The sequence below is a fragment of the Pongo pygmaeus genome, chromosome X (assembly GCF_028885625.2).
Source record: "Pongo pygmaeus isolate AG05252 chromosome X, NHGRI_mPonPyg2-v2.0_pri, whole genome shotgun sequence".
NCBI classification, from domain to species: Eukaryota; Metazoa; Chordata; class Mammalia; order Primates; family Hominidae; genus Pongo; species Pongo pygmaeus.
In genome coordinates this window covers 49,307,573-49,325,709 of record NC_072396.2, presented here as the reverse complement: position 1 = coordinate 49,325,709, position 18,137 = coordinate 49,307,573, and the positions used below count along the sequence as shown (strand labels likewise).

Sequence of the window (18,137 nt, the reverse complement as noted above, 5' to 3'; positions counted from 1 at the left end):
CAATGAAAATGCTAATATCTAACAGAATGGCACACTGCAAGAAAATACAATGGAAACGCTAACATTGAACTCTTGTCACACTAGGAAAAATGACGCTCAACTTTTCACTGTTGTGAACACTTGCTTTCACTTGCTATACACCTGATGACGAGGGGTCCGCAGCCATGCCCATTTTCGTGAAAGGTCACCACGTTCTGCTTCTCATCATGGGCATGTGTCATATCCCTGAGGCTGAGGCAAGTGGAGAGAAGGAAAGTAAGTGGCAGTGAGTTCCCACCATGTGACAACTCAATCTCAACTCCTCCTGACCTGCAGACCCTGCACACTCCGATTCTGCCCTCTCAGGATCTGCACACACCTTCCAGGGTTCCTTGAAGTGAACCCTCTGTTCATGCCACAGTGACTTCCTTGCCTGGGTTATCAATTCCTAGGCTAGAGGAAGGTGTGGCCCGCATATCAGGGCTGACCTGGGGTTTGGGAACCCACAGCATCCTGGGTAGGGAGGATCCCTGGACCTACAGGCCAGGGAGTAAAAAGAGAATGTGAAATCGGCCGGGCGCCGTGGCTCATGCCTGTAATCCCAGCACTTTGGGAGGCCGAGGTGGGCCAATCACGAGGTCAGGAGATGGAGACCACCCTGGCTAACACGGGGAAACCCCGTCTCTACTAAAAATACAAAAAAATTAGCCGGGCGTAGTGGCAGGCACCTGTAGTCCCAGCTAGTGGGGAGGCTGAGGCAGAATGGTGTGAACCCAGGAGGTGGAGCTTGCAGTGAGCCGAGATTGCGCCTGGGCGACAAAGCGAGACTCCGTCTCAAAAAAAAAAAAAAAAAAAAAAAAAAAGCGAAAGAGCATGGGAAATCTCTTCATTCAGCCTCAATGCTGTACCCTAGAAAATTATGAGAAGGGAATGATTTGGGGAACAAGTGATAAGATGGGATACCAGTACCATAACAGAATAGCACATCTACAGCTATGTGGGTGCTGGGCCTAAGGTTCACTTATGGAGTTACTCGTCATCTTCCTCAGGGTCGCTGATCTCTTCATAAATCACCAGCTGCTTTCTCTCACACAGTCTGTGGGTCCAGGCATGTTTCCCCCTTTTGGGTCCTATGATGGGGAAGAGTTGGAAGATGAGGTTTGGGTAGGTTGGAGAGTGTTAGGCTCTGTTTTCTCCAAAAAAGGAGATGCCTCCCCCCTCGCAAGTGCCCATGGGCCTTCTTTATCCAGTTTTTCACATTCTCTGGCTTAGAGAGCCTGAGGCCTTAGACCCACACCAATACAGTCCAAATGCCAATTAAAGTTTTAGCTTCTGGCTCCTTCTGTTGTCAGGTTTAGATTCCCAACCTCTTCACTTATGGGAACATCCACCCTTACCTCCTTTCATTCAGCACGTATTTGTTAAGGGCACACAGGCATACTTTGTTTTATTGCGCCTCATTTTTATAGTGCTTCGCAGATGCTGTAATTTTTTTTGGAAGGTCTCACCAATTTTATACTTTTCCATTATATCTATTATGGTGATCTGTGATCAGTGAGCTTTGACGTTATTATTGCAATTGTTTTTGTTGTTTTTTAGTCTTTTAAAATAATTTTTGTTTTTTATTTTTGTGGGTACACAGTAGGTGTGTATACTTATGGGGTACATGAGATGCTTTGATACAGGCATGCAAATGCGTAATAATCACATCATGGAAAACAGGGTATCCATCCCCTCAAACATTTATCCTTGTGTTACATACAATCCAATTACACTCCATTAGTTTTTTTTAAAACACACAATTAAGTTATTATTGACTATAATCACCCTGTTGTGTGTAATTGTTTTGGGGGTATCAGGAACTGTACCCATAGAAGATGACAAACTTAATCGATCAATGTTGTGTGTGTTCTGACTGCTCCACCAATGAGCTGTTCCCTGTCTCTCTTCCTTTTCTTGGGCCTCCCTATTTCCTGAGACACAGCAATACTGAAATGAGGATTATTAAGAACCCTACAATGGCCGCTAATTGTTCAAATGAAAGGAAGAATCACATGTCTCTCACTTTAAATCACAAGCTAGAAATGGCTAAGCTTAGTGAGGAAGGCCTGCTGAAATCCAAGACAGGATGAAAGCTAGGCCGCTTGCACCAAACAGCCAAGCTGTGAATGCAAAGGAAAAGTTCTTGAAGGAAATAATAGTATGTAATGTAAAGGAAAAGTTCTTGAAGGAAATAATAATACTAATACTCCAGTGAACACACGAATAAGAAAGCAAAACAGCCTTACTGCTCAAATAGAGGAAGTTTGAGTGGTCAGGATATTTGACGAAACCAGCCATAACATTCCCTTAAGCCAAAGTCTAATTCAGAGCAAGACCAGAACTCTCTTCAAGTCCATGAAAGCTGAGAGAGGTGAAGAAGCTGCAGAAGAAACGTGTGAAGCTAGTAGAGGTTGGTTCGTGAGGTTTAAGGAAAGAAGCCGTCTCCATAACATAAAAGTGCAAGGTGAAGCAGCAAACCCTGATGGAGAAACTGCAGCAACTTACCCAGAAGATCTGGCTGAGATCACTGTTGAAGGTGGCTACACGAAACAACAGATTTTCAATGTAGATAAAATAGCCTTCTATTGGAAGGAGATGTCATCTAGGACTTTCATAGCTAGAGAGGATTGATTTCAACTTTGAAAGAAGTTCTACTGTGGGTAAAATGCTATCCAATAGCATCACATACTACAGAGATATGCTTCACAAAAGGGAGAGCTAATTGGTGTGGCAAATTTCATTGTTGTCTTCTTTTATGAAACTGCCACAGCCACTCCACCCTTCAGCAACCACCACTTTGATCAGCCAGCAGCCATCAATGCCAAGGCAAGAACCTCCACCAGCAAAAGGAGTGTGACTCACTGAAGGCTCAGAAGATTGTTAGCATTATTGACAATGAATTATTTTAAAATTAAGGTATATACATTTTTAGACATAACGCTATTGCACACTTAGTAGACTACACCGTAGTGTAAACATAATGTTTTATGCACTGCCAAACAAAAAAAAAACGTGTGTGACTCACTTTATTGCAGTGGTCTGGAACCGAACCTGCAATATCTCTAAGTACACCTGTATTGGGTATCAGGCATTGAGCTGAGTAAGATATGATCCCAGGTTATCACAGATAGAATTGCTTGAGCACCTTTCATGTCATCAGGCCTTCTAAATTAAATTTAATGCTTCCAAACAATTTATGAACTATGATTCTTTATTTCCATCTTATGGACTAGGAATCTGGAGCTGAGAAAATTTGGAAGACTTGCCCCAAGTCACGTGTTTTTTTTTAAATTACACTTTAAGTTCTAGGGTACATGTTCACAATGTGCAGGTTTGTTACATATGTATACATGTGCCATGTTGGTGTGCTGCACCCATTAACTCGTCATTTACATTAGGTATATCTCCTAATGCTATCCCTCCCGCCTCCCCCGACCCCGTGACAGGCACCAGTGTGTGATGTTCCCCACCCTGTGTTCAAGTGTTCTCATTGTTCAATTCCCACCTATGAGTGAGAACATGAGGTGTTTGGTTTTCTGTCCTTGCGATAGTTTGCTCAGCATGATGGTTTCCAGCTTCATTCATGTCCCTACAAAGGACATGAACTCATCCTTTTTTATGGCTGCATAGTATTCCATGGTGTAGATGTGCCACATTTTCTTAATCCAGTCTATCATTGATGGACATTTGGGTTGGTTCCAAGTCTTTGCTATTGTGAATAGTGCCACAATAAACATACGTGTGCATGGTCTTTATAGCAGTATGATTTATAATCCTTTGGGTATATACCCAGTAATGGGATGGCTGGGTCAAATGGTATTTCTAGTTCTAGATCCTTGAGGAGTCGCCCCACTGGCTTCCACAATGGTCGAACTGTTTTACATTCCCACCAACAGTGTAAAAGTGTCAGATGGGTAGATTGCAAAAATTTTCTCCTATTCTGTAGGTTGCCTGTTCACTCTGATGGCAGTTTCTTTTGCTGTGCAGAAACTCTTTAGTTTAATTAGATCCCATTTGTCAATTTTGGCTTTTGTTGCCATTGCTTTTGGTGTTTTAGTCATGAAGTCCTTGCCAATGCCTGCGTCCTGAATGGTATTGCCTAGGTTTTCTTCTAGGGTTTTTATGGTTTTAAGTCTAACATGTAAGTCTTTAATCCATCTTGAATTAATTTTTGTATAAGGTGTAAGGAAGAGATCCAGTTTCAGCTTTCTCCATATGGCTAGCCAGTTTTCCCAGCACCATTTATTAAAGAGGGAAGCCTTTCCCCTTTTCTTGTTTTTGTCAGGTTTGTCAAAGATCAGATGGTTGTAGATGTGTGGTATTATTTCTGAGGCCGCCGTTCCGTTCCATTGGTCTATATCTTTGTTTTGGTACCAGTACCATGCTGTTTTGGTTACTGTAGCCTTGTAATATAGTTTGAAGTCAGGTAGCATGATGCCTCCAGCTTTGTTCTTTTGGCTTAGGATTGTCTTGGCAATGCAGGCTATTTTTTGGTTCTATATGAACTTTAAAGTAGTTTTTTCCAATTCTGTGAGGAAAGTCATTGGTAGCTTGATAAGGATGGCATTGAATCTATAAATTACCTTGAGCAGTATGGCCATTTTCACAATATTGATTCTTCCTATCCATTAGCATGGAATGTTCTTCCATTTGTTTGTGTCCTCTTTTATTTCACTGAGCAGTGGTTTGTAGCTCTCCTTGAAGAGGTCCTTCACATCCCTTGTAAGTTGGATTCCTAGGTATTTTATTCTCTTTGAAGCAATTGTGAATGGGAGTTCACTCATGATTTGGCTCTCTGTTTGTCTGTTATTGGTGTATAGGAATGCTTGTGATTTTTGCACATTGATTTTGTATCCTGAGACTTTGCTGAAGTTGCTTATCAGCTTAAGGAGATTTTGGGCTGAGACGATGGGGTTTTCTAGATATACAATCATGTCATCTGCAAACAGGGACAATTTGACTTCCTCTTTTCCTAATTGAATGCCCTTTATTTCTTTACTCCTCCCTGATTGCCCTGGCCAGAACTTCCAACACTATGTTGAATAGGAGTGGTGAGAGAGAGTATCCGTGTTTTGTGCCAGTTTTCATACTGTTTTGTGCCAGTTTTTGCCCATTCAGTATGATATTCGTTGTGGGTTTGTCATAAATAGCTCTTATTATTTTGAGATATGTCCCATCAGTACCTAGTTTATTGAGAGTTTTTAGCATGAAAGGCTGTTGAATTTTGTTGAAGGCCTTTTCTACATCTAGTGAGATAATTATGTGGTTTTTGTCTTTGGTTCTGTTTATGTGATGGATTACATTTATTTATTTGCATATGTTGAACCAGCCTTGCATCCCAGGGATGAAGCCAATTTGAGCATGGTGGATAAGCTTTTTGATGTGCTCCTGGATTTGGTTTGCCAGTATTTTATTGAAGATTTTTGCATCGATGTTCATCAGGGCTATGGGTCTAAAATGTTCTTTTTTGTTGTGTCTCTGCCAGGCTTTGGTATTAGGATGATGCTGGCCTCATAAAATGGGTTAGAGAGGATTCCCTCTTTGTCTACTGATTGGAATAGTTTCAGAAGGAATGGTACCAGCTCCTCTTTGTACCTCTGGTAGAATTCAGCTGTGAATCCCTCTGGTTCTGGACTTTTTTTGGTTGCTAGGCTATTAATTATGGCCTGAATTTCAGAGCCTGTTATTGGTCTATTCAGGGATTCAACTTCTTCCTGGTTTAGCCTTGGGAGGGTGTATGTGTCCAGGAATTTATCCATTTCTTCTAGATTTTCTAGTTTATTTGCATAGAGGTGTTTATAGTATTCTCTGATGGTAGTTTGTATTTCTGTGGGATCGGTGGTGATATCCCCTTTCTCATTTTTTATTGTGTCTATTTGATTCTTCTCTCTTTTCTTCTTTATTAGTCTTGCCAGCAGTCTATCTATCTTGTTGATCTTTTCAAAAAACCAGCTCCTGGATTCATTGATTTTTTTGAAGAGTTTTTTGTGTCTCTATCTCCTTCAGTTCTGCTCTGATCTTAGTTATTTCTTACCTTCTGCTAGCTTTTGAATTTGTTTGCTCTTGCTTCTCTAGTTCTTTTAATTGTGATGTTAGGGTGTCAATTTTAGATCTTTCCTGCTTTCTCTTGTCAGCATTTAGTGCTATAAATTTCCCTCTACACACTGCTTTATATGTGTCCCAGAGATTCTGGTATGTTTTGTCTTTGTTCTCATTGGTTTCAAAGAACATCTTTATTTCTGCCTTCATTTCGTTATGTACCCAGTAGTCTTTCAGGAGCCAGTTGTTCTTTTTCCATGTAGTTGAGCGGTTTTGAGTGAGTTTCTTAATCCTGAGTTCTAGTTTGATTGCCCTGTGGTCTGAGAGACAGTTTGTTATAATTTCTGTTCTTTCACATTTGCTGAGGAGTGCTTTACTTCCAACTATGTGGTCAGTTTTGGAATAGGTGTGGTGTGGTGCTGAAAAGAATGTATATTCTGTTGATTTGGGGTGCAGAGTTCTGTAGATGTCTATTAAGTCTACTTGGTGCAGAGCTGAGTTCAGTTACTGGACATCCTTGTTAACGTTCTGTCTCAATGATCTGTCTAATGTTGACAGTGGGGTGTTAAAGTCTCCCATTGTTATTGTGTGGGAGTCTAAGTCTCTTTGTAGGTCTCTAAGGACTTCTTTTATGAATCTGGGTGCTCCTGTATTGGGTGCATGTACATTTAGGATAGTTAGCTCTTCTTGTTGAATTGATCCCTTTACCATTATGTAATGGCCTTCTTTGTCTCTCTTGATCTTTGTTGGTTTAAAGTCTGTTTTATCAGAGACTAGGATTGCAACCCCTGCTTTTTTTTTGTTTTCCATTTGCTTAGTAGATATTCCTCCATCCATTTATTTTGAGCCTATGTGTGTCTCTGCATGTGAAATGGGTCTCCTGAATACAGCACACTGGTGGGTCTTGACTCTTTATCCAATTTGCCAGCCTGTGTCTTTTAATTGGAACATTTAGTCCATTTACATTTAAGGTTAATATTGTTATGTGTGAATTTGATCCTGTCATTATGATGTTAGCTGGTTATTTTGCTCATTAGTTGATGCAGTTTCTTCCTAGCATCAATGGTCTTTACACTTTGGCATGTTTTTGCAGTGGCTGGTACTGGTTGTTTCTTTCCATGTTTAGTGCTCCCTTCAGGAGTTCTTATAAGGCAGGCCTGTTGGTGACAAAATCTCTCAGCATTTGTTTGTCTGTAAAGGATTTTATTTCTCCTTTGCTTATGAAGCTTAGTTTGGCTGAATATGAAATTCTGGGTTGAAAATTCTTTTCTTTAAGAATGTTGACTATTGGCCCCCACTCTCTTCTGGCTTGTAGAGTTTCTGCGGAGAGATCAGCTGTTAGTCTGATGGGCTTCCCTTTGTGGGTAACCCGACCTTTCTCTCTGGCTGCCCTTAACATTTTTTCCTACATTTCAACTTTGGTCAATCTGACAATTATGTGTCTTGGAGTTGCTCTTCTCGAGGAGTATCTTTGTGGTGTTCTCTGTGTTTCCTGAATTTGAATGCTGGCCTGCCTTGCTAGGTTGGGGAAGTTCTCCTGGATAATATCCTGCAGAGTGTTTTCCAACTTGGTTCCATTCTCCCTGTCACTTTCAGGTATACCAATCAGATATAGATTTGGTCTTTTCACATAGTCCCATATTTCTTGGAGGCTTTGTTCATTTCTTCTTACTCCTTTTTCTCTAACCTTCTCTTCTCACTTCATTTCATTCATTTGATCTTCAATCACTGATACTCTTTCTTCCACTTGATCGAATTGGCTACTGAAACTTGTGCATGCATCACGTAGTTCTTGTGCCATGGTTTTCAACTCCATCATATCATTTAAGGTCTTCTCTACGCTGTTTATTCTAGTTAGCCATTCGTCTAATGTTTTTTCAAGGTTTTTAGCTTCTTTGCAATGAGTTTGAATACTCTCCTTTAGCTCAGAGAAGTTTGTTATTACCGATTGTCTGAAGCCTTCTCTCAACTCATCAAAGTCTCCATGCAGCTTTGTTCCGTTGCTGGCGAGGAGCTGTGTTCCTTTGGAGGAGAAGAGGCGCTCTGATTTTTAGAATTTTCAGTTTTTCTGCTCTGGTTTCTTCCCATCTTTGTGGTTTTATCTACCTTTGGTCTTTTTTGATGGTGACGTACAGATGGGGTTTTGGTGTGGTTGTCCTTTCTGTTTGTTAGTTTTCATTCTAACAGTCAAGACCCTCAGCTGCAGGTCTGTTGGAGTTTGCTGGAGGTCCACTCCAGACCCTGTTTTCTTGGGTATCACCAGCAGAGGCTGCAGAACAGCAAATATTGCAGAACAGCAAATGTTGCAGCCTGATCCTTCCTCTGGAATCTTCGTCTCAGAGGGGCATCCAGCTGTATGAGGTGTCAGTTGGCCCCTACTGGGAGGTGTCTCCCAGTTAGGCTACTCGAGGATCAAGGACCCACTTGAGGAGGCAGTCTGACTGTTCTCAGATCTCAAACTCTGTGCTAGGAGAACCATTACTCTCTTCAAAGCTGTCAGACAGGGACGTTTAAGTCTGCAGAAGTTTCTGCTGCCTTTTGTTCAGCTATGCCCTGCCCGCAGAGGTGGAGTCTACAGAGGCAGGCAGGCTTCCTTGAGCTGTGGTGAGCTCCACCCAGTTCAAGTTCCTGGCCACTTTGTTTACCTACTCAAGCCTCAGCAATGGCGGACGCCCCTTCCCCAGCCTCACTGCCGCCTTGCAGTTGGATCTCAGACTGTTGTGCTAGCAGTGAGCCAGGCTCCGTGGGTGTGGGACACTCCAAGCCAGGCGCGGGATATACTCTCCTGGTGTGCCATTTGCTAAGACCACTGGAAAAGCGCAGTATTAGGGCGGGAGTGTCCCGATTTTCCAGGTTCCATCTGTCACGGCTTCCCTTGGCCAGGAAAGGGAATTCCCCAACCCCTTGCGCTTCCCGGGTGAGGTGATGCCCCGCCCTGCTTTGGGTCACACTCCATGGGCTGCACCCACGGTCCAACCATTCCTAATGAGATGAACCTGGTACCTCTGTCGGAAATGCAGAAATGCATGGTTCACACTGGGAGCTGTAGACTGGAGCTCTTCCTATTTGGCCATCTTGGAACCTCTCCCCTGTCACGTGGTTTTTTATACGGATGACAACTCCACTCTGTGTCTCTGGAAGTCAAGTCTAACATCTCATCTGGAGCTGGGCGAGCTCCTCAGCCCAGGCTGGACCCAGGCTTGTCTGGGGTCCATGCCACACACCCAGTCCACACACCTGAACATAGCCAGGGAAGCCAGAGGGGTTGTTCCCAAATTGTTTCCTCTTACCGGATGTCTTGTTAATCTTCTCAGGGGTACTTGTTTTTCCTGGGGGGCACAGCTGTTTCCCATCGTTTTGTGGGATCCCATATAAGCTTGCAGACAGCTGCTGGGAGAGTAAATGTAAAAACATAGAGAGGGGACAAAACACTGTGGGGAAAGATGGTGTGGGGAGATGAATACAGGGACAGGAGAGGTAAAGAAATGGTTTGCTGAAATTAAACTAGGCAGCAAAGAAAGCAGTATCAGTCATGGCATACCACCCTACCGAGGCATCAACATTGGATGTGGAATTAAGTGAGATGGTACCCATACCAATTCTGGTTGCATTGGGATATGTCACTGACCAACAATCTTAAGCTAGTTTTTTTTCTTTTTTTTTGAGATAGAGTCTCGCTCTGTCGCCAGGCTGGAGTGCAGTGGCACGATCTTGGCTCACTGCAACATCCGACTCCCGCATTTAAGCGATTCTCCTGCCTCAGTCTCCAGAGTAGCTGGGACTACAGGCAGGCCCTGCCATGCCAGGCTAAGTTTTGTATTTTTAGTAGAGACGAGGTTTCACCATGTTGGGCAGGACGGTGTCAATCTCTTGACCTTGTGATCTGCCCGCCTCAGCCTCCCAAAGTGCTGGGATTACAGTCGTGAGACACCGCGCCTGGCCCTTAAGCTACTTTTTATTCAGCTTCCTCACTTACGAAATAGTGAATAATACATGTAAAATAGGCTAAGGGAAAGTCCTCTCTGAGCTTGTAAACACTGTTTATATGTAGTAATAATAACAATTAATACCTTTCATGATCCTTCTTTGAATTCGGTCTCCACACTGGCAACCCAACTCCCAGATCCCTTTACCCTCTAAACCAGAGTTGAATCTGCAGTTGTGGGGTCACTCATCCAGGGGCCTCCGAGGATCCCCTGGGCTGGGACTGGGGCTTCTCAGATGCTCCAGGTGCAGACAAGGCCCTCAGGGAGCTCACAGTAGGGAGGGGCCAACAGTCAAAGCAATTCCTAAGCCATGTGAGTGGCCCCGGTAACAGAGCAGAGGCCAGCTGGTCCTTCCTGTTGCGGGAGTGGGTGTCTCAATGGAAGCACCAGCAGGCCCTATGGAGTAAAGCCCTAGTGAGCAACATCTGAACTTCATAAACAAATGCAAACGTGAATGAGCTTTAAATGGCTTGGAGCTCTGGATTAGATTACCACTGCCACTGCACTTCAGGAAAATTCTTTAACATCTCTGTACTCCGATAGTCTCATTTTATTATTATGTTGCTGATAACTATGATCTAAAACATGTCCAACATGGTGAAACCCTGTCTCTACTAAAAATACAAAAATTAGCCCGGTGTGGTGGTAGGCGCCTGAAATCTCAGCTACGTGGGAGGCTGAGGCAGAAGAATCACTTGAACCCAGGAAGTGGAGGTTGCAGTGAGCTGAGGTCCTGCTGCTGTACTCCAACCTGGGTGTCACAGCAAAACTCTGTCTCAAAAATGAAAAAAAAAAAAAAAAAAGGAAAACAACGAAACAATAGAAAGACTGGAGAGAAGGCAGTACTGGAAGAAATAACATTCTAGAATTTTCTGAACTGAACAAAGACATGAATCTTCAAACTGAAAAGAGCCATCTAGTTCTGAGCCTGATTAACACACATGTGCACACACACCTGCGTGCATGCGCGCACACACACACACACCCTCGGAGTAAAATTTCTAGGATAAAGATAAAATCCTGAAAGGTCCCAGAGAGAAAGAGAGAAGAGAGAATGCAATGGAGAAGTTTTTCAAGGAGCTGATTAAAAATAAGTTTGGGCCAGGCGCAGTAGCTCACGCCTGTAGTCTCAGCACTTTGGGAGGCCGAGACGGGAGGATTGCTTGAGCTCAGGAGTTTGAGACCAGCCTGGCCAACACGGCGAAATCTATCTCTACAAAAAATACAAGTAGCTAGGTGTGGTGCCACGTGCCTGCAGTCCCAGCTACTTGGAAGGCTGAGGCAGGAGAATTGCTGAGTCCAGGAGGTGGAGATTGCCATGAGCCGAGATGGTGCCACTGCATTCCAGCCTGGGTGACAGAGCCAGGCACTGTCTCAGAAAAACAAAACAAAACAAAAACAAACAAACAAAAAAAGTTGAACCTAGATATCTATATACAGCCAGGATAATCCAGAATGAGGGAAAAAATAGTTCAGAAAATTAATGACACATATACCCTTCAGAAATAATTATTGGTATACAGCCCTATGAGAAGAGAAAAGTAAATTTAAGAGGAAGGCGATTTCAATAAGCAATTGTAAGAAGAAAAATAGTAAAATTTATTAAACAGTGTAAACTTTTGATTGTAACTTAAAAAATTATAGTCTTGAAATAAAATTCCCAGTATTATAAACATGGAAGATGGGACGAGGGACAGGAAACAAAAAGAGAAGTTCTTTTGTTGTTCAAGGAATGGATACCGAAGCTAATGAAATCTCAGGTAAAAAAATCTCTTATTTTAGAGACGGCCTCACTCTGTTGCCCAGGCTAGAGTTCCATAGCACAATCACGGCTCACTGTAGCCCCAGCCTCCTCAGCTCAAGTGATCCTCCTGCCTCAGCCTCCCAGGTAGCTGGGACTACAGGCATGCACCATCAAGGCTGGCTAATTAAAAAAATTTTTTTTTGGTAGACAGAGTGTTTTCCTATGTTGCCCAGGATGATCTTGAACTCTTATCCTCAAGCAATCCTCCCACCTCAGCCTCTCAAAGTGGTGGGATTACAGGCATGAGCCACTGCGCCCAGCTAACACTAGCATTTTAGAGTGCAAACTCTGGAGCCAGACAGCTTGGGTTGAGTTTCTGGCTTCTCAACTTATTAAGCTATGTGACCTTGTGTAAGTCATATAACTTTTCTGTGTCTCAGGCTACTCAAGAGTAAACTGGGGATAACCACATTATCTAACTCATTTGATTGCTATGATTAAATGGGTAAGTATGTGTAAAACACTTAGAATAGTGCCTGTCATGTGGTTAAGTTAGTATATATATTTTAGTTGTTGTTAGTAATGACTTCAAATTACTTTTAAAATGTAAAGGCATATCTGGTTCCAGAAGATGGTGAACCAGCAATAGCTGCTGGCTTCCTTCTCAAACCCAACCCTGCAGATGCCACAGAAGAGGTGGGAAGTGGTGGGAGTTCAGAACAGTTTCCAGTAACAAAACCCTTGATAGTTTAGCCCTACTGGGGGATGAGATGGCTTAGAGTGGGAAAAGGTCAGAGGCCACAGATGGAGGATCAGCCCAGGTGGAGCTTTCTAAGTTGTATCCTTTTTTTTTCTCCTTGTTTTCTGGAAGGCTTATTACCTGTTCTGTAAACATATAAAGCAGACACTTGGCAGGGTTGGCCCAGTGGTAGCCCAAAGTGGCGTGATAACATTAAGGAATAGGGGGCTTGGAAAGCTCCTAGAAAAAGCGCAGACTCATCAAAGCTGGCCAGTAACTGAGCATTCCTTTCCTACCTCTCCCTCTGCCCTCTGAGCTACGCAATTACAACCAGTATCACTCACCCGTAGACTCCCTCCACGCTGTAAGGCAGAAATCCTGTAAGGGTCTCTGGGGGCTCATAGGCTAGGGACTGGAAAGAAGAACTGGCTCAGCTCAGCTCTAGAGGCTCCGTATCCTACAACCTATCAATCCAGAAACCCTGAAACTCACATGGAGTGTCTGGACTTACACATCTTCCCAGGAAGAAAGGGTTATATAGAAAAACTATCGGATAGGCCAGGAGGGGTGGCTCACGCCTATAATCCCAGCATTTTGGAAGGCTGTGGCGGGAAGATCACATGAGGTCAGCAGTTTAAGACCAGCCTGGCCAACATGGTGAAACCCCATCTCTACTAAAAATATAAAAGTAGTCGGGCGTGGTGGTGCACACCTGTAATCCCAGCTACTCAGGAGGCTGGGGCAGGAGAATCACTTGAACCTGGGAGGCGGAGGTAGCAGTGAGCCGAGATCACACCATTGCACTCCAGCCTAGCCAACAAGAGTGAAACTCTGTGTAAAAATAAATAAAGAAAAAAAGGCCAGGTGCGGTGGCTCACGCCTGTAATCCCAGCACTTTGGGAGGCTGAGGCGGGTGGATCACCTGAGGTCAGGAGTTCGAGATCAGCCTGGCCAACAAGGTGCAACCCCGTCTGTACTAAAAATACAAAAATTAACCTGGCATAGTGTCACACGCCTGTGGTTCCAGCTACTCAAGAGGCTGAGGCAGGATAATTGCTTGGACTCGGGAGGCAGAAGTTCAGTGAGCCAAGATCGCGCCACTGCACTCCAGCTTGGGTGACAGAGCAAGACTCCGTCTCAAATGAATAACTGAATAAATAAATAAATAAATAAATAAATAAAAAGGAAAACTATTGGATAGATTGGATATGAAAACATTAACTGCTCAAATAAATTATTCGGTGGAATAGGTTGGATATTAAAACTGATATAGTTGAAAAAGCTATTACTGAGTTGAGGAAATGCGTCTAAAGAATTCATAAAAGTAATTGGTAATGGATAGAGAAGAAGTAAATGAACAAAAAGTTAATTAATAGGGAGGATAGAAGAATAAATGTGAAAACATATCTAATAGTAGCCTTATAAGACGAGAATATAGTCATTAAAAAGGACAGTGTACTTAAATAAGTAATCAATGAGAATTCCTCAGATTTAAAAAAATGACTTAAGATTTAAAGGTATTATAGTACACACACACAGGAACAGTGAAATGTAAAATTGTGAAAGACAAGGAAAAAATATTTTAAAATGATCAGAGAGAAATAGCAGGTTACTTACAGAGGAAAAATAATTAAACTGACATCAGTCTCTCAAACACCACACTGGAGGCAAGGATAAAATGGTGTAATAATGCCAAAGTGTTGAAAGAAGGATTTTTTTTTTTTTGAGACAGAGTCTCCTTGTCACCTAGGTTGGAGTGCAGTGGCATGATCTTGGCTCACTGCAACCTCTGCCTCCTGGGATCAAGCAAATCTCCTGCCTCAGCCGCCTGAGTAGCTGGGGCTACAGGCGCACACCCCCACACCTGGCTAATTTTTGTACTTTTAGTAGAGATGTGGTTTCGCCATGTTGGCCAGGCTGGTCTTGAACTCCCGACCTCAGTTTATCTGCCTGCCTCGGCTTCCCAATGTGCTGGGAATACAGGCATAAGCCACTGGTCCCAACCAAAGAAAGGAATTTTTATATCGGGTGGATTAAAGACAATGTCAAGCACGTACGACTTCAGGAGATTGAAGATGCAGGGAAATGTTAAAGCAAACAAGTATTTATTGCACTTATTAAGGACTGTAAGGAAGGGTCAGCTGCAGTGGCTCATGCCTGTAATCCCAGAACTTTGGGAGCCAGAGGCAAGAGGATTAGTTGAGCCCAGGAGTTCAAGACCAGCCTGGGCAACATGGTGAAACCCCGTCTCTACAAAAAATAGAAAAATCCGCCAGGCACATCAAGTTCCTGCGTCTGTAGAGAATTGAAAAAAAAAAATACCTCGGTGTGGTGGTGCGTACCTGTAGTCCCAGCTACTTGGGAGGCTGGGGCAGGAAGATTCCTTGGGCCCTGGAGTTTGAGGCTGCAGTGAGCTAGGATTGGGTCACTGCACTCCAGCCTGAGTGACAGAGTGAGACTTTGTCTCTGAAAATAAAAAAAAGATCATAAGGACGATTTTACTCAGAGTGGGGACTATTGTGATAAGCACAGGGACCACTGCAATGGGGTCTTGCGGTGGGAGAGTGATATTAGGATTGACTTCAACTCCACCAAGGACAAGTGGGGATTTGTAGTCAAGGAGTAGGGTTGGGGGGTCAGAAGATGGGAAATTACTTGGAGGAAACCTCAGCTGCAGGGGGATTCTGGCTAAACTGACGTGATAGGATTTTTGCTGAAACAGGCTAAATGGGCAGAGTCCCTGGATGAAGGACAGAGCCCGAGGTTGGGACCTAGTCAGAAACAGGACTCAGAGGAGCCTGACTCAAGTTTCGTCAAAGCAGTGTCTCTGTCTGAAAGCATAAGCAAGAAAGTCAACAGCAGTAAAATGAATGGATCACAAAGGAGAATTTTTGTGCATTGCTAAGCAGGACTCTGCTTTAACCATTGTGAAAGCTGATTATGTGAAGTGAGTCATTCTTTTTTTTTTTTTAGATGAAGTCTCGCTGTGTCACCCAGGCTGGAGTGCAGTGCGCGATCTCGACTCACTGAAACCTCAGCTTCCTGGGTTGAAGTAGTTTTCCTGCTTCAGCCTCCCGAGTAGCTGGGACTATAGTCATGTGCCTCACACTGGACTAATTTTGTTTTTTTACTAGAGACAGGGTTTTGCCATGTTGACCAGGCTGGTCTCGAACTCCTGACCTCAATCCATCTGCCCGCCTTGGCCTCCCAAAGTGCTGAAATTTCAGGTGTTTGCCACTGAAATCCACCTGAATTGAGTCATTTTCCACATACACAGCTAGGTCAGAGTTGAGTGGCCAGGGGAGAAACCAATCAGGGCACATTGCACCTGCTCCAAGAATTGAATTTTCCACAAGGCTGGTGGCTGAAATGGCCTGCTGCCACCCTAAGACCACTTTTACCTAGTAACTGCTGAAACAACCTGCAATGACTCTCAGGCTTGTTTTACCTATTGTCCGCACTCACCAATCAGAGCTTCCACCTCCTGAAAGCTTCCCTGGTGCCAATGGGCTTGCTTTAAAAAATATAGGTAACATTTCTGTTTCTAATAAAACTCTCAACTTTCTCTTCGTTCTTTGGACATACCAAAGACCAGCCAGTTTGTGTGTATGCTTCAGATTACAATTCTATGATTCTCAAATAAAATGCTTAGAGATTCATGGGCGTGGTGGCTCACACCTGTAATCCCAGCTGTTTGGGAGGCTGAGGCCGGTGGATCACTTCAGCCCAGGGGTTCGTGACCTGCCTGGGCAACATGGTGAAATCCTGTTTCTACAAAAATTACAAAAAATTAGCTGGATGTGGTGGTGCATGTCTGTAATCCCAGTTATTCCAGAGGCTGAGTCGGGGAGGCAGAGGTTTCAGTGAGCCGAGATTGTGCCACTGCACTCTGGGGTGGGTGACAGTGAGACCCTGTCTTAAAAAACAAAAACCATAATATAACATCCTTAATATTGTAATTTAAAAAAGAGATTCATCTCCATAGGTTTTGACTTTGATATTTGTGGTGTCAGAAGTGGGGTCCGAAGCTGACTCACCTTGGAGATATCAATGACTTCTGGAACTATGGCGTGAGGTCTGCACACTTGGCCCCCTTGAGCTTTTGCTTTTCTCATTGCCTCTTTCCCCCCTGGTGAGTCTTTCTTGGATCAAACTGCCATTTGTTGGGGAGTTGAGTTCAGTTTTATTTGGAAATTTGTTAGGAAGGGTCTTTCTCTCTCTCCTGGTTATGAAACCTCCTCTTTTCTTTTCTTTTCCTTTCTTGTCTTGTCTTTTTTATCTTGTCTTTCTCTTTTCTTCTTTTTTTGAGACAGTGTTTTGCTCTGTCACACAGGCTGCAGTGCAGTGGTGTGATCTGGGCTCACTGCAACCTTCACCTCCCAGGCTCAAGTGATTCTCGTGCATCGTCCTCCCGAGTAACTGGGATTACAGGTGTGCGCCACTACGCCTGGATAATTTTTGTGTTTTTTCGTAGACATGTGGTTTCACCCTGTTAGCCAGGCTGGTCTTGAAGTCCTGAGCTCAAGTGATCTGTCCGCCTCGGCCTCCCAAAGTGCTGGGATTACAGGCGTGAGCCACTACACCCATCCAGAGACGGCCTGTTTAAGAGGGATTTTCTCCCTCCTGGTTATGAGGCCTGGTTACAGAGATTTTTCTGTTAGAGAAGGCTTCTCATGCTTCCTGGTAAGTTTGTACTTTATTCTCTGAATCGTTTGCATGCTTAGAGTTTAATTTGGCTTTTGTGTATTAGGCATTAAACCGAATCACCTAGATTAATTTATTGACACACAGGCTCTCAAAGTTCAAAGGCATGCCAACATAGTTCCCTCTTTCTGGGACGCCAGCTGGTAATACGTGCCAACATTATGCGGATCATTCACACAGTCTGTTTTCCTCAAACTGAACTAAAATAATGCAGTCCAAATGGGACTCCTATCTCAGTTGGTATCTTGAGGCTCCAGAACACATTCAAGACTCAAAGGCTGCCTCACTGCAACATACTGTCTAAAGCTAGCTGAGATTTTCTTCTCCAAAGCCTTCCCCTCTCCTTCGTTTACCTCTTCCTCTTTATCCTTCTTTAAGCAAAACTCTTTTTCCAAAACTCCTCAGCTACTCTGGCATACTGACTATTAAAATAAAGACAGTTGAAAGACATCAGATACAAATAAACTAAAATCACTGACCTTTGTAGTGTTTCTTAAAAGCAAAAGATGAAATTCCCATGTAAAAGCTCTCCTTCCTATACTAAAAGAAAAGACAACACTCTTATCTTCAAGGATGAGGAACTGAGACCAAGAGAACACTATACAAAGCTTATTGGAATACCACTTATGTTTTGGGCCTCCTCACATAATTCAGTCACATTTTTACAGTTAACAATTCTTTGTCTAATTCAACATGTTGGTAACTGACTCAAACTGCTTTACCCAAAATTTGGGTCACCACCTTCATAAGATTACCTATTGAGGAGAAAAATCTTAAATAAAGTTTAGCCTTCTTCCATTTTGTCAGAAATATAATTTAGATCCAACGTCTTTTATAAATCGGTGAGTTTGTATGTTTTACTGTCCCATAATCAAAATCCTAAAATGAAAGATACCTTTGTTTA

General features: G+C 43.2%; 1 protein-coding gene across 1 annotated transcript in view; it reads right to left on the bottom strand.

Moving 5' to 3' along the window:
• Positions 1 to 1,008: 1,008 nt before the first annotated feature.
• Positions 1,009 to 18,137, bottom strand: part of LOC129024517 (protein SSX4) — a 42,745-nt gene continuing 25,616 nt past the window's right edge. Inside the window, exons 7-8 of the mRNA XM_054471624.1 lie at positions 1,848 to 1,952; positions 1,009 to 1,109 (exon numbers count right to left, since the gene is read on the bottom strand). Of these exons, the coding sequence (XP_054327599.1) occupies positions 1,009 to 1,109; positions 1,848 to 1,952 (206 nt within the window). The remainder of the gene's footprint in view (positions 1,110 to 1,847; positions 1,953 to 18,137) is intronic.